Source organism: Zootoca vivipara, chromosome 14, assembly GCF_965207765.1.
Source record: "Zootoca vivipara chromosome 14, rZooViv2.hap1.1, whole genome shotgun sequence".
Classification (NCBI taxonomy): Eukaryota; Metazoa; Chordata; class Lepidosauria; order Squamata; family Lacertidae; genus Zootoca; species Zootoca vivipara.
Window position 1 is genome coordinate 40,955,606 of NC_142597.1, and position 19,414 is coordinate 40,975,019.

At 46.0% G+C, this 19,414-nt stretch overlaps 2 protein-coding genes across 25 annotated transcripts in view; both read left to right on the top strand.

The window, feature by feature from the left end:
* Nucleotides 1–13,841, top strand: part of PPM1D (protein phosphatase, Mg2+/Mn2+ dependent 1D) — a 40,720-nt gene extending 26,879 nt beyond the window's left edge. Inside the window, exons 4-6 of the mRNA XM_035139684.3 lie at nucleotides 4,382–4,572; nucleotides 5,313–5,555; nucleotides 12,134–13,841. Coding sequence (XP_034995575.2) covers nucleotides 4,382–4,572; nucleotides 5,313–5,555; nucleotides 12,134–12,673 — 974 coding nt within the window. The 3' untranslated portion in view covers nucleotides 12,674–13,841. The remainder of the gene's footprint in view (nucleotides 1–4,381; nucleotides 4,573–5,312; nucleotides 5,556–12,133) is intronic.
* A 3,283-nt stretch (nucleotides 13,842–17,124) lies between these two features.
* BCAS3 (BCAS3 microtubule associated cell migration factor) overlaps nucleotides 17,125–19,414 on the top strand; it is a 454,932-nt gene continuing 452,642 nt past the window's right edge. For 12 of the 24 annotated variants that reach the window (XM_088657501.1, XM_088657504.1, XM_088657510.1 and 9 more), the window contains exon 1: nucleotides 17,125–17,167. Coding sequence is in view for 11 of the 24 variants with exons in the window: in XM_088657500.1 (XP_088513626.1) it covers nucleotides 19,232–19,248 (17 nt within the window). In the remaining 13 variants the exon portion in view is untranslated. Of the gene's footprint in view, nucleotides 17,168–19,051; nucleotides 19,249–19,414 lie in introns of those variants that run through there. The other 12 variants (XM_088657500.1, XM_088657495.1, XM_088657493.1 and 9 more) reach the window with 2 other exon arrangements.

Consider the following 19,414-nt stretch of genomic DNA (forward strand, 5'->3'; position numbering starts at 1 on the left):
CCCTGGCTCATTCCTGAGATTGGCCCCACCCTGTCCTGACCCATAACGTATCCTGCCCCCTCGCCCCAGTCTGCGAAGCTGAGCCGAGATGCTGTGGAGAGGGAAGCTTTCCTAGCTGCAGTACCAGTGTAGCCGTCACTAGAGGGCGCTGTTTTGCAACCTCTCCTGTGCTCCCAGCGTCCCCAGCTGTCTGAATTTTGTGTTTGGGAACAGTGGGTTCTACTTGTTTTACCTGCCATAGGTGTGACATCTATCTACGCAAACTGTATGTGGTCACTCGCATATTCGCTTGGGACGTTGTGTCCAAATTTGAACGCAACCGGTCAAGCGGTTTCGGAGAAAAGTGGAGACACACCCACATGGCCAGTTTACATTTAACTATACTGTATATATAAAAATGTAAAAATGGTGAAAGTGTGGACTCTACTTTTCTCCGTAACCGCTTGACCAATCATCCTGAAATTTGGACACAACGATCCATGCCACTCCCCGAGTGTTTGCAGGGGAAAAAACCCTCAAACCCCACACCTGCACAGGTAGAAACCTGCTTTTCCACCAAGTAAAACAGTGCCCTCAAGTGGAATTCCTTCCACAGTACACCCCCTCCCTTCCTGTGAAATCTACACCACATCCACAAACCAAACAATGACATCATCAACCAAGCAACTGAAACCACCAAGGCGGCCATTACCAGACCCCTAGGCCCTGCCAGGCTGCCAGGCCCCCACTAGGCCCGGGGGGGGCGAGCACCCGGGCCGCAGGCCGCAGCACGGCCTTTGTTTTATGTAGGCCCCTGCCAGGCCAGCAGGCCCCCACTAGGCCCGGGGGGGAGAGGGCAAGCGCATTGATCGCAGGCCGCAGCATGGCTTTGTTTTATGTAGGCCCCTGCCAGGCCCCCACTAGGCCCAGAGGGGGGGATAACCCACAGCAATGCACTTGGGGGTACGGCAAGGGGTTTTTACTTTAAAATTTAGCGGGTGTTGTGTCACATGCGAGGCTCCGGTGGCCATTTTAAGTGAGGGCACTCATGCCCCTTTTAACTTACGCTTTATACTATGACTGACTGCAAGCCTCTGTGTCTTTAAAAAAACCAACCATGCACTTTCTCTTCCCAGTTTAAGTCCTCGGATATTTGCAGCGGCCAACCCCCCCATTTACAATCTCCTATCTTCCCCTTGCTACTTCCTGGGTTTTTTATGGAACCAAACAGCGCGGTTGCTTCGGGACTCGCCTTCTATTGCTACGGGGCTGTGGGTCTTTGCTATTTGACACCCCCCCCCGGTTGGGATTATTAAAGTAGTTCTCTAGGTTCTCTGGGTCACCTACTCCAAAATTAGAAAGTCCAAATAACAAAACACACACACACAAACCAAAACACACAACAACGCCCAAATCATACAATGCCCACCAAAATAAATGACAACCCAAAAAATAAAATTAAACAATAATAACTTTTGCTTCTCATGTTGTTCTTTCAAAAAAATATATAAATATATAAAAATGTTCACGATGCGTGTGCAGGGGCCAATGTATGGTGATACAGGGGGGAGGGGACAACACTCCCCGGGGAAAACAGAGGGAAGGGTGTCCTGCCGAAACACAGGGATGAGCCAGGGGGTTGGAGGGAGGAGGGGTGGGATACGTCATGGATTGGGACAGGGTGGGGGGAATCACAGGGATGACCCACAGCAACGCGTGGCCGGGCCAGCTAGTATATATATATATATATAGTAGATTAGCAAAGCAGTAGAAGAAAATAAGGCTGTTTGTGGCTATGAGGCACGATGGCTATTCTCTACCTGTGCTGTCAGTTGCTGGGAATCCCAAGTGGGAAAAGTGCTGTTTGTAGGCATCTGGGAGGCCCCTGTGAGAACAGGATGCTGGACTAGATGGGTCATTGGCCTGATCCAGCAGTCTCTTTTTATATTCTTAGGCCGTAACAGGGCCTGATTCATCTTCATCCCCCACCCCCATTTTAATATAAGCTGATTCAACTTCTTTGTGCTAACTGGTGGGCGGAGGAGAGGGCCTCCCCTACGATCAGGGATGCTGTGTGTGTTTCCCCCTAATTAGCCTTTTTAATGGGAGAACTAGTTCTTCCCTTTCCCTCTTATCTCTGCTTTAGCAGAGGCAGAAATTAGCTCTCGAATGAGGACCGGCTCAGGTTGTGCTCGGCCGTAGTAAATAGGAGTAATTTATTAGAATGGTTCCTTGTCGAGCGTCTGAAAACGCTGTCAGCTGGATGGCGTGTGGCGCGTATGGCGAAATGAGCATTGTACTTCAGGAAACAAAAGAGCTCGGGTTCCTTATTTCCTAAAGCGGCTTGCCGCTTTCTGAAGTGCCTGCGTGGGCGGAAAAAGAAGCCTTGCGAGGAACTGAGCTCACACAAAAATGGCTGCCTTTACTGGGCCCTCAGCACTTTAGGGGTTTGAGCTTTCTGATGACACAAACACACACACAACTGTTGTTATTCAGTTGCTAGGGGTTGTAGCTGTTGTAGCTGTCCTATCCAGAACAGATCCTTTGAGACTAAAGGACTGACAAACTCAGGTCCATGAAGTCCAGCAGGTCTACTCTTGAGTAGAAATGTTTTTGGCTTACAGCCCTAGTTCCTTTTCTTGTTAAGGGGTAACAGTTTGTTTTCCAGACGTACCTGTTCTGTAACACACAAAAGATGTTACAGCCCTCATTAAAGGTCTGTGTAACATGAGGAAAAATCGAGTCAGAAAATCTTTTCCTTCAGGCTGCTTATGCGAAGGGATGATTGCCTGTTCAAGAGCCACTGTGCTGCAGTGGCTAGAGCAGGCACCCCCAAACTTTGGCCCTCCAGATGTTTTGGACTACAATTCCCATCATCCCTGACCTGACCACTGGTCCTGTTAGCTAGGGCTCATGGGAGTTGTAAGCCAAAACATCGAGGGCCGCAGTTTGGGGATGCCTGGGCTAGAGTGTCAGACTGGGACCTGGGAGACCTGCGTTCGAATCCCCGCTCCGCTATGAAGCTCACTGGATGAACTTGGGCCCATCACTGCCTCTTGGTAGAACCTACCTCACAGGCAGTAGGAGAAGCCAGTATAAGTTGCAATTCCAGCTGAATTTGGGGAAACCGAGTGATTTCAATTGTTTTTGTTTGTGTTGCTCATTGCAAACAGCTGACATGATAATAAACCTGATTTGCAATGGGGGTTGAATAATTTCGATTGCAACTGTATATATTGACGAGGTTTTTATTAATAGAAACATATAATACAGGATGCAAGCATGTAAAAATATATTCAGTACAAAATGAACTGAAAGTAACAGTCTGTAACAGCCAGGCATGACGTGGCAGCTACTGTAAAGAGCCTCATAAACTTACAGAGCATTACACCTCCCCTTTTCCCTTTCTCCTATCACAGGAACACATCCATTCCAAAATAGGGCAATAAGTCAGTCAACCTTTATTACAACAATCCCAGATAAAACCACTAAATTGCAGCCAAACAAATGCAGTTTTACAGTTATAGGCCAGCAAAGGACGGATCGAAATTAACAGCAAAGGACTAGGATGTCTATAGAGCACTGAAATCCAATAGGATCTCAATCCCAGATGAGATAGATGGGTTAAACCGAAAGGTGAGTTCCATTTTCAGAAGAAGTAATGGTGAATTTCAAGTTCCATCGCTTAAAACCACCACTGTGTATGTCCAGTTGTGCTGTCTTATATTTGACTACATAATAAAGTCAAGCCATTCTCCAATGAAGTCATTGCTTTTTTGTTTGTACCCTCAACACTCTTAACTCTTGGGTTACATTGGAAACTGCCTTACACCAAGTCAGACCACTGGTCCATCTAGCTCAGTATTGTCTACACTGACTGGCAGTGTCTCTCCAGGGTTTCTGGCAGGGTTTCTTGCTTGGCTGCCTGACCTTGTGCTTGTTGCCTCTGCCAAGAGCTGTAACCATTTGCTTCTGATTGTCCAAACTGGTGCGGATGGATGCATAACCTTAACATAACCTTAAAACCCGAAATTGCAACTAAGGGGATGTTCTATGGATATATACTGCATTGCCATACCTTGAGATGCTGTGGATTGATCCAGGGATACTGATCTACAGCTGTCCCCTAGTATAGTCCCCCCTGGCTAGTAGCTAATGAGAGCCTAATCCTCTGTAGTTCAATAGTAGCTTGCTGGGACAGCCCTGCAGGGAGAAAGCTAGTCTGAACTCTTTTCTCAAGTCCTGACAGTTCTGTTTTCTAAGCATGGGGAGTTTGATTTTCAGATTCCATCCTGAACTGTTGCATTTGATAGCAGCAGTGGTTCCCCACCCCCAGTTAAATGAATTTAAATTTGTAAAACTCTCTTTTTGTGTTTTATCTCTTGTACCCTTCCCAATCCAGGTGATCTGTGGAGCTACGACTTCTACAGCGGCGAGTTTGTTGTATCTCCCGAACCGGACACAAGCGTGCACACATTAGATCCTCAGAAGCACAGATATATCATCCTGGGTAGTGATGGGCTGTGGAACATGATCCCGCCGCAGGAAGCCATTTCTATGTGCCAGGACCATGAAGAGAAAAAGTATTTTACGGTGAGCATGAGCTTAATCTAAAACCATACCAATAGTCACCAATTTCCCCACCACCAGCCGAAACCATTATAGAAAAAGAAATTTGGACTACCAGTGGCTTGGTAGTGAATTGAGAATATTCTCTCTCCATTTCTCATGAACAGGTTTCTTTTATCTTATCACTGTGAGGGAAAAAGAGGACAGGAACCCTCTAGGATTGGGTGGGAAAGTTGTGTAGCAAAGTCTTTTCTCTCTGGTTATTTTTTTGTATGTTTTGAGCTTCATGTGTTTTGCGTAAGCCACCTTAGTCCTGGTCTGGTGGAAAAGATGGGATATGAATAAATATACAGTGGTCCCTCGACTTACGAATTACTCAACATCCGATGTTTTCAACTTACGAACGGGACAAATGGCTGCACGCTTACGAATTTTTCTACATCTGAACGGAAACCATTGGCGGTTTTAAATGCGGTTTCCTCGACTTACAAATTTTTCCTTAAAATTTTTTCCTATGGGAAACCGCTTTTCGACTTACGAACTTTTCGACCTACGAATGTGCATTCGGAACGGATCAAATTCGTAAGTCGAGGGACCACTGTAATATCAGATCTCAGGAAGCCATCGTACAGAATTTGATTCCAACATCTATCTGAAGGCATAGCCGAGAAATGGAACTTCCCAAAATATATGTCGTAGTTATGGGATGGTGACTTCCCTCTTCTCTTCTTCCGCATCTCCTTGCCCACCTTTGGAACCGAAAGGGAGGGCGCCAGCAGTCTCTGGCCAAAATGCTGGTGAACCGCGCACTGGGACGTTGGAGGCAGCGCATGCTGCGGGCAGACAACACCAGTGCCATCGTCATCAGCCTCTCTTCGGTGCGCAGCGACCAGAGCAGTTTGGAAGGGGAGGAGGAGCTGTATTTCAACTTGGCCGAAGGCCCGTCCTACAGCAGCCCTGAGATGTGGGCAATGACTCCTTCACGGTGCTCCACTCCTCCAGTCAAGGTAAGAAAAGAGGGGTGGAATCCCAAGTCATGATGTTGGGAGGTCATGGCAGGGGACTCACCCATACAGCTGCAAATAAACGTTTTAAGTGCAATACACAATGTGGCACTAGATGGCGATGGCGAGCCTTATGGAAAATTCAGTGTATTTTTTGTTGTTTAGTCGTGTCCGACTCTTTGTGAGCCCATGGACCATAGCACGCAAGGCACTCCTGTCTTCCACTGCCTCCTGCAGTTTGGTCAGACTCATGTTCGTAGCTTTGAGAACACTGTCCAACCATCTCGTCCTCTGTCGTCCCCTTCTCCTTGTGCCCTCCATTTTTCCCAACATCAGGGTCTTTTCCAGGGAGTCTTCTCTTCTCATGAGCTGGCCAAAGTACTGTAGCCTCAGCTTCACGATCTGTCCTTCCAGTGAGCACTCAGGGGTGATTTCCTTCAGAATGGATAGGTTTGATCTTCTTGCAGTCCATGGGACTCTCAAGAGTCTCCTCCAGCACCAAAATTCAAAAGCATCAATTCTTCGGCGATCAGCGTATTTTAAAAAACACTTTAAACAAAACATTTTTGGAACTGTTTTTGTGTGTGTGTAGATTCCACCAGGGTAGAACTTATCACCTGTGGCGCCAGGAAAAAACTTTCCTCTCTAACCAGGCCTTCGGTTGGTAGTTGTGCCTGCCCTGTGGAACGCCCTCCCATCAGAAGTCAATGAAATAAACATCTGGCTGACTTTTAGAAGACACCTGAAGGCAGCTCTGTATGGGAAGGTTTTTAATGTTTTGAGTTTTTTAAAATGTGTTTTAATGCTTTGTTGGAAGCCGCCCAGAGTGGCTTGGTTAATAATAATAAAAATTATTGTAATTATTAGCAATCAGTGGCCTTACAGAAGCAAGTAGAATTTTTTTTCATGCTTTCTCAGTCCTCCTGGTTTTAATGCATGTATGTGGGGTTTATTGTCTGATTGTTTGGTTGTAATTTGCTTTGGATTGCCTCTGGGCCAGATAAAGCAACTTATACCTTTTAAAAATATATTTTTATTAGTTTTTATATATATTTTCCAAACAAAACATAACATCTCCTCTCATCTTATACAACATTTTGGCTATAAGCCTAGGACTTCCATCAACCACGTCTAATGATTTTTCAACCTTCATCACTTAGTCTTGCATTTAATTATTTTCATTATTACTTTTAATAGTCCATAACTTAAAATCCATTCTCATAAATCTTCCCTGTAATATTTCATATAGTTCTCCTTATAAGCATAGTCAATTGATTACAATTGTTTTTCAAATACCGTAGTTCGCACATTTACTCCAATCTTACAAGAATTTCTGGTCCCGCCGGTTTCGAATTCTCTGTCATCTTATTCATTTCTGCAAAGTCCATTAATTTCATCTGCCACTCCTCTTTCATCGGTAGCTCTTCCTGCTTCCATTTCTGTGCCAATAATACTCTTGCTGCCATTGTAGCATATAAAAACAGTTTGTTACCTTGTCTATTAATATCCATGCCTACAATACCAAGTAGAAATGCTTCTGTTTTTTTTATATAAATTTTTAATATTTTGCAGTAAATCCATCCGGTCCTGGTGCCTTTCCACTTTTTAGCAACTTACACCTTTAATAAATAAAATAAATAATAAGCCTCCAGATATTGATGGACTACAAGTCCCATCATCCCTGGCCTTTGGCGATGTTGGTCTGGTCACATGCTTCTCCACTTAGCCACTTGATTTGCCATGATTCAAATAGAAGATCCTTGGAGTGCAGTATATGTTTCTGTGGCTGCCCACCCCTTGTTGTTTTCTGTTGGAGTTTTGGCTGTTGCTGTTCTCTGTCGCCACTGCCTTCTGGAAGCCCTTTGTACAGCAGTCCTTGTCTTGTCAGAGGGGAGGGGAGTCACGCTCAGCTGGGGTGTTTTGAAGCAACCAGCAATTACCGCCACTGGGCTCGGAATAGCTCAGGCTGCTTTGATGTTCCCCTGAGTCTTTGAATAGCTCTCCTTTGGCAAAGCAAAATGGAAAAAAAAACCCACAAAGGTTTGGATGAGCTACTCTGGGGTCTCTATACAGGCGCAGCTAGTAAAAAACGGTGGGTTTTCTTTTTTCATCTGCTTGTCTTTCTTTCTTTCTTTCTTTCTTTCACTTTTTCTTTCCTCTCTCCTCCCTCTCTCCTGTTCTTCCACTTTCTCTCTCAGACTCCCTCTTTTCCTATTTTCTCCATTCTCTTCCTCCTCCCCTCCCTCCCCCATTCTGTTATTTCATTCTTTCATTTTCTTTATCCCACTCGCCTCTTTTGTGCGCACTCTCTCCCCTCTTCCAGAAAATCAAGGCAGTCTACGATATACAAAATGAAACCAGCAGTGATAAAACACCAGTAGAAGTGTCAGTAGAAGCAGCCATAAAATCTGGTTTGGGAAAAGAGTTACATATTTCAAAGGCCTGTCTGAACAAAGCAGCTTTCAAAAGAAGTCTGAAAGCAGGCAGGGACGATTCCTCCTGAGCTTCTACTGGCAGGGAGTTCCACAGGGCAGGACCTGCCACATTAAAGGCTCGGTCCCCTAGTAAAGTCTGACTGAACCTCAGGGCTTAATTCCCCCCCCCCCAAAAAAATCTCTTTATCTTTTCCATGCCAGAACTAGATGGGCCATTGGCCTGATCCAGGAGGCACTTTTGATGTTCCTCTTCTTAAGGAGCGAAACAGGGCTTATAGGAGGAGTCCATGTGGCAAATCCCAGCAGTGAGCCCAGGGCCTGCCTCCCTCCCCTCCTTCCCTTTTAATATTGAAAACATTCAGTTTATATTATTATTTGGAGAAGTCAAAATGCTCATCGTTCCATCACACTTTGCTGTGATCAAGTCACAGAGTTTAGCATGTGGTTGCAGGCAGAATTATGGCAGGGAGGTGGCAGCCCCGATTCTCACCAGCAGGGGACCACAGGGCAGATTTAGGCTCTGCCCCTACAATGTCCCAGAATGCAGCCCTTCATTTTCTCTGGCAAGAAGTAAGTGGGGTGGTATCTAGGTTGGCACGGGCACAGGAATCTTTCGACAGCCCCCCCCCCTCCAATAGCACTTGTGGGGTCCACAGCTCACACCTGCCTTCTTTCCACCTTAAAAAAACAACAACTTCTCTTCTGGTGTCCTGAGCAGTGCTGGTGCTAGGGTCTTTAAATTTCCCACAATGCCCCAGAGTGATGCCTTGGGGTTGGACCACTGTGGGAAATTTAAAACAGTGGCTGGACTCAGCTGCCTGGCAATGCTGGGAGTGATGCTGCTGCCACCGTCAGGTCATCCAAGAAGGCCCACCAGAGGGCACTTTGCCAAGGCACAGGGCCGTGGCTCACTGGCAGAGCATCTGCTTTGCATGCAGAAAGTCCCGAGTTCAATTCCCGGCATCTTCAGGGAGGGCTGGGAGAGAAACCCTGTTATGACAGCACTTAATTGAATACAATCCCAAAGAAGCAACTAAAGAAACAATGGGGGTGGGGAGTTAGAATTTTTTAAATACTTTTCTCCAAAAAGCCCAGGATTGCGGAGGACTTGGTTTACAAACAAACCCCAAATGGTGGCGCTTGGGGATGAGGAATACCTAATTTAAATACGTACCAGTAAAGGCATGTGGCTTTTTTCCTTAATGCAAGACAAAATATCCAGAGGGTGCAATTAGGAACATGCAATGCTGGAGGCATGCGTTACAGTACAGTATATCCCCATTTATCCCCATTTATTAAAATTAGAGGCAATTACAGATTCACATGAGAAGTGCTCTAAGGGTATGTATGTGGTGGGAGGGACATTTGTCTTGCCTTAATACCCAGCCTTTTATAATGTGCACAGGGCAGGTGAGAAAGAGGTCTCACAGGAGTTTAGGTATTGGCAAGCTAGATGTTTGGGGTGGCTTGGCAGGCTCTGGTTATTTGGAGATGAAAGGAGCTCTGTGTATGCTCAGAGGTGCAGTGCAAGGGCTCAGAAGGAAGTTCCTTTTCGTTGAGTGGGGCTTACTTCTGAGCCAGTGTGTATTGGATTGTAGCCACAGGGGTGAAAGGAATCTTGTGTATGCAGGGTATGTGGGTGAGGTACCCCAGTGAGTGGTTAGTGTGTTGGACAAGGACCCGGGAGCCTTATTATTATTATTATTATTATTATTATTATTATTATTATTATTCTCCGAAGCGCCGTCGCATGCCGCCGCCAGTCGCCCAGAGCCCATAGGAACGCATTGATTAAGTTTCAATGCATTCCTATGGGAAACTGGGACTCGCTAGACGAAAAATTTGTTACACGAATTGACCCGTGGAACGAATTAATTTTGTCTAGCGAGGCACCACTGTATAGTCTAACGCCATTTTTTCCAATGTGGGGCACACGCCCCACAGGGGAGCAATTCAAGAATGAGTTATTAATAGTGAATGGCCTTTTAGGCTTCCTCCACGTGAATAGGAGTTCACTTTGGTTTAACATAACCAGCTGAAGCAGGGCAGCTGCTCAGAGGTGGAGGGGTGGTTTGAACGGGGCTGCTAACATCACAGACCAGAATCTTCCTGGACATCAGGTGACCACCCAAATCAGCCATCCACACAAACCTGCTGGGAGAAATTGTCCAGGGATTTAGCGTCCGCTCTCACTGATATCCAGACCGTACCCAGCCTTCTTTAGAAACGGGGTTTGTGCAAAAGCTAACAACATAGAGCTGAACCAAAGTTTTGTTCCAAGGCATTGTGGTAGACTTAAATGGCTGAAATGCCTTGCCCCTTATCTTTTTATAAGTCAGTCTGGCTGCCATCTGCCTAATTAGAGTTTTTGTTCATTCAGTTACTCTTAATATCTTTCAAGTTATCTATGGCCAATTACTGTATATACAAGGAGGTAATTTGCAGTTCAGATTATTCTATTTCCCCCAAAAAAGCTGAATTCTAAAATTTTACACTGAAATATATTGTTGAAAATTTAAAACAGGCCCTCCCCAAAAAGTCACCTCCAGAATAGCCAGGGAAGTGGGAGATCTTGCTGTAAATCTTGACATTCTAGTTCTGTAAGGGGCCTGCCGTTTACACACAGTATATTTAAAGCACATTTAAGCACCTGACTCTCCACCCCAAGATCCCTGTGAATAGTAGTTTACGCCTCACAGAGCTAATTCCCAGGACGACAGCTCCCAGGCTTCTTTGGGAGAAGCCATGTGCTTAACTGTACAGTGTGGATGTGAGCTTCAAGGCTGAGTGGCATTTGAACCCTGGGCTCCCAGGTCCTTGTCCAACACACTAACCACATACTCTGCATACACAAGATTCCTTTCACCCCTGTGGCTACAATCCAATATACACTGGCTCAGAAGTAAGCCCTCGGTGCTGGACCTCAGTGTCCGGGCAGAATGATGGATGCCGGCTGTGTGCGAGGCGGCGGCGGGGAGAAGCTCTCTTCTCCCAGCCGCCGCCTTGCCTGCCTTCCCCGGCATGGGGCGCAGCTTCGGAGGTCTCCGAAGCTGCGCCCCATGCCGGCCGTGCGCGGCGAGAGGCAGCGGCGGGAGAAGAGCTCCTGCCGCCGCCTCCCGCCTGGATTGGACAGACAACGGGGGAAGACCTTTGCCTTCTTCCCGTGCTAGTGTTCCGCTGGTCTCTGCCGGTTGCCCCTCACTGCTCATGGCAACCGGCAGAGACCAGCGGAACACAAAGGGGAACCAGCTGTAGCAAGGGAAGAAGGCAAAGGAACATCAGCTGAGAGGCGCTGACAGCTGTTCCCCTTTCGCTAGACAAATGCCCCTTTCGCTAGGTTTTGTGATCGGAGGTTTTTATGGCCATGCTTCGCAAGACGAAGCTGTGGCCATAGAAAACCTCATCGTCTTGCGAGGCAACCTCCGATTGCAAAACCTATTCGTTAAGCGAAAAATTCATCTTACAGGGCATTTGTCTAGTGAGGCACCACTGTACTTGGGCATTCAGTACCTGGGAGGTCTGTATTTTACCTTCTGCTTACATTTAACCTTGCTGCTTCTCACTGGGATAATGGCAAGGTGTCGAGCTGGGGTTCCAAAGTTTGAAAAGCTGAATTTTCCAAGCTTGAAGTTTATTTTATTGGACCTGAGACTTGTCTTCCGAGATGGTAGGAGAATGAGGAAAAGAATACCTCAGAGAAAAACAGGATGAGAAACAAGGGAGCAGGCTCAGGTGCTTATTGAATAAAAGTTTCAGCCAGAGATGATGGGAGTTGTATTTCAGCAACATCTGGAGGGCCAACACCTGAAATAAAAGTACAGCAATAATATTCACTAAAAATTCTTTTTTAAGCCTGTCCTAAGTATAACTGAACAGTGCATGAAAAAGAATTAAGGGGAGAAATTCCCACTTAGTAACACTAGTAAAATGTCTTCTATATGTATGTGTAAAGTTTATTTTAAGAGTCAAGAGTCCAGCAAAACCTTGGGTAAACATACATATTTTTCAAGAGGCGCTTAAAGCTCTCCACCTCTCAGATTATCTGACCACCACAAACTTCTCTGGGATTTGTCTGAACAGATACTGGGAAATATCTGAGTCTTTGGATTTGCAACTACATATTTTTACTCTCTTGAACCCCACCAGGTTTTAGAAGATGACTTGTGGCCACGGCTCAGCTCTCCTGAGACCATCCCTTCGCTGACGCGCAACACGGCGTTGAGTAAACCTTCAGAGCCGCCTGGGGAGGCCGCCAAAGACAGCGCCCCAACGTTAGCGGTGGTGTCAAACAAGGATGCGGTGCCACAGGAGGAGAAGTGCGGCCGACTGTTTGGGTTGAGGATGCGCGACTCGGAAGGACGGAGCCTGCCAGGGACCCTCTCTCCCTCCAACTCTGGGAACGCAGGCATGGATCCAAAAGCCTTCAAGGTACCTCCAAGCGAGCCAACCAAAGCAGCGACAGTGAGCTGCAAAAGGACATTGGAAGAATCCAATTCGGGGCCTTTGCTAAAGAAGCCTAGGAGGGGGATGACTAGGAACGTCAGCGTCCAGCCTGAAATCTTGTCCTCCACGACAGCCCAACACAAAACCACCAGTAAGCTGGCCATGCGCCGTAGCCTTCGAAGACAGAAGAAGCTGGGGAACCCATTGTTCCACCAGCCCAGGAAAGCACTTTGTGTTTGCTGAAAGGGTTTCAGTCATTAATGCAGTTTACCTGCATAGGGAAGCTTTTTAATGTGTAATGATTTATTATGTTTTCATATATGTTGTAAGCCTCCCAGGGTGACTGAGGCAACCCAGTCAGATGGGTGGGGTACAAATAAAAAACAACCCTATTATTATTATTATTATTATTATACCTTGCGGTCCAGTTCAAAGTTATGAAGTTTCGGTACAGATAAGTTGAAACTGCATATCTTTATTTTATCTTTTTCTCATTTGGGTTTTTTATTTTTTTAAATGTAGAAAACCTTTTTTGGGGCGGGTTGGTATTCGAACAGCTTTATCTCAAACTTGTACTTGCTTGTAATATAACTGTGAATTTTGTAGACGTTCTTAGGGTTATAAGGAGTTTGCTGTAAAAATGTGTGTAAATTTATATTCCTTCATACCAAAATGTAGTCTCCCCACCTAACTTTCTTTTGCATAATTGTTACAACAGGGCTTAGCAAAACCCACAAAACACACCACCTTGATTTTGGATGATGAATTTTTTTTGGGGTGGGTGGGTGGGGTTAATTTAGTACAGAGTAATGAATTTGTATAAACTTCTTGTGACGACCTCACAACTTTTTAATGAAAGTAAATTATTAAAAAGAATGGAAAATAATGTATTTTCGTAGTACTTAATACGTTCTGCCTGAAGTGTACCCTATTAGAGAATATAATACTAGGTCTATTTTCTTTCTTTATTAACTTTTAGATTTCTCTATTCAGAAATGAAACGTACGCAGAGGAGATGCTGAGTCTTCGTCACACAGCAATGCTGGTTTCTGTATTTTGATTAAAATACTATGCAGTACTTTATCTTAGTTGTATTTTCATTATATTTTTTTGTAAGATAAAGGGCCAATATTTTAGCTCAAAAACAGGAACGAAACAGTGTTCCCCTCCATCAGTTATTGACTCCTAATTCTCGAGAGGTGTTTTTTGTTTTTCTTTTAGCAACACATTTGGATATACAACACATTCCTTTTTACAAGCATGAGATATTTTACTGTTCCAACAATGGATGGTGCTCTTGATGGTGAAATTTCCACCATAAGTTCTTAAGTCATTGGGATAGTTTTCTAGTTTTCTTTGCATACGTTGAGCCATGTATACTTATAATGAAATAAAGTTAGCAAAAAACCTGGCTTTCTGTTTCTTCCTTTTGCTTTATTAAAAATGAAAATAACAACATGGTTGTCACGACACAAGGTCACACACAGTTCCATGCCATGTTGCTGCACACTGAAATGCCACAGAGAGCTGCAGGAATTTGGTTGTGTCAAAACTACTCTGGAGCAGCTCCTGAGTCACAAGACCTCAGATGAGGGAGGATTCAGTCTATGCTTCACAGGAAGGAATGGTGCATCATTGTAAACTCTGATGTTTGCTCCCAAAGGATGTAGTAAGGCCACCAATTTGGACAGCTTTAAAAGCAGATTAGACAAATTTATGGGGGATTATTAAGGCTATAAGCGGCTTCTAACCCTAAGACTATATTCTACTTCCACAGTTGGAAGTACTGTGCCTCTTTTTAGCAATTGATTGGAATCACAAGTGGGGAGAGGGTTGCTGTGATTGGGTACTACCTCTTTTGTATAATCTAAAACTTTCCATATTGCATGTTTATTACATTTATAACCAACGCTCCTTCCCAAAAGGTCCCAGGGCAGCAGCATCCGATAACAAAGGCAGGAAACAGGAGGCTTCCTTGCACCCCAACCCTGCAGGATTCTAGATACACCCAAATACCATTTAGGAACAAGCATGTATTTCTGGCTTCCTCTCATATATGCAACCCAAGTCACTTTTTGCAACATGGCAGTTTTAACTTTTTGTTGAAGGCTGTTTCCCCATTGGTGCATTTCACAAGTCAGCTCACACTGTGAAGAAAGAGCTCCCTTTCCTCAGACCCAGACAGAGCAGTTCGCAAATATTTTTGTACAAATTCACAGGAGTAGTTTTCCACCCCTACTTTCCAGCCCCTGCCTGAATTATCACTTTTAGCATGATGTTGGCGTCTGTCTCAAGAGACCATGGAATGCATCTCCAAGGCTGAAGTCAAGCCTGCGTTAGGAGCACTGAAGTAACCTCCCTGGGGTGCAAACATGGGCAGTGTGTTTGGAGGAGGTCCTGGGCTGCCCAGCCTCACTGATGTGGTACAAAGGAAAGCAGAGCAATATGTTTAGCACATGCTTGGATACAGGAGTTGCCGAAAGGTATACAAGGCGCCATCCAACCATCTTAGGGACTCCACTCTGGATTTGTAGGGTTTACTCCTAAGCCTTTGCTTCTCTCGAAGAGATCCCACAACGGAGCAGAAATTTAGGATCAGAGTTTCCCTTCTGCTATATGGGCTATCTTCCAAGGTTGACAAGCCCCATTTGCCCCTCACTTCCCTCTACAACATCAATTCGCAAGCAGGGGAAGTCTCTAACTCACTGAGGGCTTGAGACCCATTGGCTACCCTCACCTGGTTTAGCCAGTCAGCCACTGATCTGTAACTGCTGTGCATGCTGGCTAGGGCTGATGAGAGCTGTTGTCCATGAAACAGCTGGAGGATGCCAGGACGACAGATTGGGATGAGATGGCTACAAAGTTCACATGGCCCAGGTATGCTCAATTACTGGGGTGGGGGAGCTACCTGTCCCACCTGCTCATTTAATTTCCATTCCTACCCTACCTTTCCTCCAAGGAGCTCAAGGTGGCAGCATACATGGTTTCCACCACCTACCCATTTTACTATTTTACTCTCACAACAACCCTGTGGGGGTAAAAGGTAAAGGAGCTTGTGATGGTTAAGTCCAGTCATGAACAATTCTGGGGTTGCGGCGCTCATCTCACTTTATTGGCCGAGGGAGCCGACGTTTGTCCGCAGTTTTTCCGGGTCATGTGGCCAGCATGACTAAGCAGCTTCTGGCGAACCAGAGAAGCACAGAGAAACGCCGTTTACCTTCCCACCGGAGCGGTACCTATTTATCTACTTGCACTTTATGTAAAGGTAAAGGGACCCCTGACCATTAGGTCCAGTTGTGATCGACTCTGGGGTTGCGGCGCTCATCTCGCGTTATTGGCTGAGGGAGCCGGCGTACACCTTCCAGGTCATGTGGCCGCATGACTAAGCCGCTTCTGGCAAACCAGAGCAGCACACGGAAACAGTGTTTGCCTTCCCGCTGGAGCGGTACCTATTTATCTACTTGCACTTTGATGTGCTTTCGAACTGCTAGGTTGGCAGGAGCTGGGACCAAGCAACAGGAGCTCACCTCATCGTGGGGATATAAACCACCGAACTTCTGATCAGCAAGCTCTAGGCTCTGTGGTTTAACCCACAGCGCCACCCGCGTCCCTGCACTTTGTGTAGGTTAGGCTTAAAAACCATGACTGGCCCAAGGTCACCCACTGAGCTTTGTGACCGAGTGAGGATTCGAACTTGGGTCTCCGAGGACCTGGACCAACAATCTTAACCACTATTCCCCAAAATAGTTAACACATAATGGTACACTTGTGCCATTGGACAATGGCCCTGGAAGGCTGGCATGATGCGGGGTGGCTAAAGACGGTTAGTCTACTGACATTCCCCCTTCAACACAGCCACATTTCCAAGGTGAGAGAGACTGCGCTGCACCTGTTGAATCTCCACACTGCAAAGGCCGCTCTATCCCTTGGCATCTCAATGGCGGAAACCCCTACTGGGGACACAGCTCGAAGCATTAAAAAAAACTTTAACACAGAGACTCACGCAATTATTTCACAAGTATATATAAATACATTATATACACATACAAGTCGATTTTGTTAAGACCGGAAATCACCTAGAGATTATTTTGCCACTCTATATTCTTCCCTCTCTATGGTTCCTGTCGGCTTCTTACTTGTTACGTCGCGGCGTCAGCCGCGCGCTGTCGTCACGCGCCCCGGTCTCTTTCCTACGCGCCTCCTTCCTCACCTCGCCAAGCAGAAAGAGGTAAACAACCGTACGAGTCACCAGCGGCGGGCGTGGCTAAACCCGCTCTGACGCCCTCGAAGCCCATTGGTCGCGCTGACTCAGCTCCGACCCGCCGTGACCTATCTTCGCCTGCGGCTGTAGCGCCCGCCTCTATCTGATCCCCGGATGTAAACAAAGCCTCCCTCTAACCTCCTCCAGGTGGGCGTGCCCAAAGCGTCTCCCCCCACCCCGCCACCTATCACCACTTTTTTTGGGGGGGAGGGGAGGCTAAGCTCTCTCAGCCTATCCTGGTGGAGACGACCGGGAAGAAGGAGCCTCTCGGCAGCGGGGCAGAGCTCTGGAAGTGCAACCACCCGCAGTGCCCGTGACGTCGCTCCCCGGGTCCCCCGGAGCCATTGGAGGAGGCGGCCGAACAAGTCCCGCCTTCTCTGGCAGACCATTGGCTGTCGGTGTGGTGGCCGGCGAGAGGGTCCCAAACATTGTCAGTGAGGGGAGGAAGCGGGACGTATCGGCGGCGGCAGCAGCAGGTAGGAGCGGGCGGGGCTAGTTGGAGCGGGGTGGGGGGCGGCTGAGGGGGGGGGGCAGACGCTGACAGGAGTGACAAGGGGTGGGGGAGGAGGGGCAGCGATGAGGGGGCATTATGGGGGGGCAGCTCCTTATTGAGGGGGGAGAAAGTGGGAGGGGGAAATGTGCAGGGAGGGGGAGAAATGTCTGAGGTAACTGCATACATACGAGGACCAAGGGGAGTGAGGGAGGCAATGACATGCTTGGGGAGGGGAGGACATGGTTGGGAGCTGTGGGGTGTGTGAGGAAGGGGGATATGGGGGGACAATGAGGAGGAGGGAGAAGCAGGTAAGTGAGGAAGGGGTGGAAGGTGGGCATTTTGTGGGAGGGAGTGTTACATAAATTTGGCACCTGCTGGATGCAACCCGTATAGAAAGCGACTGCATATATCAAAGCCAGCTTCAAGCCCAGGGCAGAGTTCTACTCAAGAGTAGAGCCATTGGGAGTTATGGACCCGAAGCTGGCATTTCTATTCCTTTCCATTTTGTCTCTGCTCTGCCTGGCTTTGGGCACAGCCTGGTATTGCGAAATCGCTTTGAGGCTCTTCTTAGGAAGCAATTCATAAAAGGTGGAGTAATTATTATTATTATTATTATTATTACACACCTGGGTGCATATATAGCCATAGCTGATTTACATATGGACTGCATTTTCTACACACACAGGCATTGCATTGTCGAAGTGGTTCGCAAAAAAGCAAATGTGTTTGTGTGTGAGATGCACACAAAACAAACACAGAGAGAGAGAGTAAGAAAGACTAAATCCAGACTCCTTTGCAGCAACATTGGCCACTTTTCTTCTCCTCCGACTCCTGGCTTTATTTACCATCTAGGCTGGTGGGGTTCTGGAGAACTTGAAAACTTGTGCACACTATATTTTGTGACATTTCAGTCTGCCTACTAAATGTATTGCCCTAATGCAGACCCTCTAAGTCCCTATTTTCCAGGGACACCCCTGACTTATAGAAGCCTCCCCAGTTTCTTATTTGATCCTGGAATGCCCCGCTTTTCCTTAGGATGTTCCTATTTTCATTGGAGAAATGTTGGAGGGTATGGAATTATCCAACCCCCTAGCCGTCTGAAGGCAATCCTGTATAGGGAAGTTTTCTTAAATATTTAATATTTTATTATGTTTTGATATGTGTTGGAAGCTACCTAGATTGCTGGGGCAACCCAATAAGATGTGTGGAGTATAAATAGTAAAACTACCATTATTGAATGGGACATCCCTATTTTCCTCAGAGAAATGTTGGACGGTATGCTAATGTGGATTTTTGAGTTTGTCCTATGAGCCATAGGCTTTGCTACACCCTACACACACATATCATGCATGTGTTTTTTACATTGTTTAAATGCATACAGTTATATGTGTATGGTGTGATATATATGCAATAGTTGAGATATAAGGAAGAAGAAATATATGGCAGCTGGGGGAAGAATGTGGGGATAACTGGAATCTCATACAGTAATGAGCTGCAGAATTGCTTGTTTGTTTTTTATATTTCTATACTGCCCTTCATCTTAGAATCACAGAAAGGTTTACAATATAAAAACAAAAAAATACAGACCAAAATAGCAACAGCAACAAACAGTGACCCTATCAAATTTTAAAAGTCCATAGAAGATTGTTTAATTAAACAAAGACCTGGAAGAAGAGGAATGTTTTTGTCTGGGTCTTAAATATATTTAACAAAGGCCTTCCTGGCGTTGGGGCAGAGGTGTATGTGTAATCACATGTTTGTGTGAAAGAGATTAACAGGTATGACATTTATTTTTGTATTTGGCATACATGCAAGTACATATAATGTGTAAATGGATCAAACACACTCATTGTTTCTTGTTTTTCAGCTTTTATCCCCTACCTTTGTAATAAATATTCAGGCAGCGTGCCATCTTCAACATAAAAAGCAATGTAGGACAAGGCCCACAAGAATGAAACTACAGAGCAATTAAAAACCACAGAAAGCCTGCTAGAAGTCAGGAACAGTTTTTTTTTTAAAAAAAAATCTTAAGGCTAGTACATCCTCTATGTGTATTATATGTAGGTATGTGTGTGTATATGTAGGTATGCTTGTATGAGTGGATGGGAAATGCTTGAGAAGGAGGTGGAAACATATGACTGTAGGAGAGGTGGGAAAACTTTAGCTGGAGAGATGGAGACTAGAGTCATAATTCAGCTGAAAGTGGTGGTGGGGCTATAGGAACATTGGC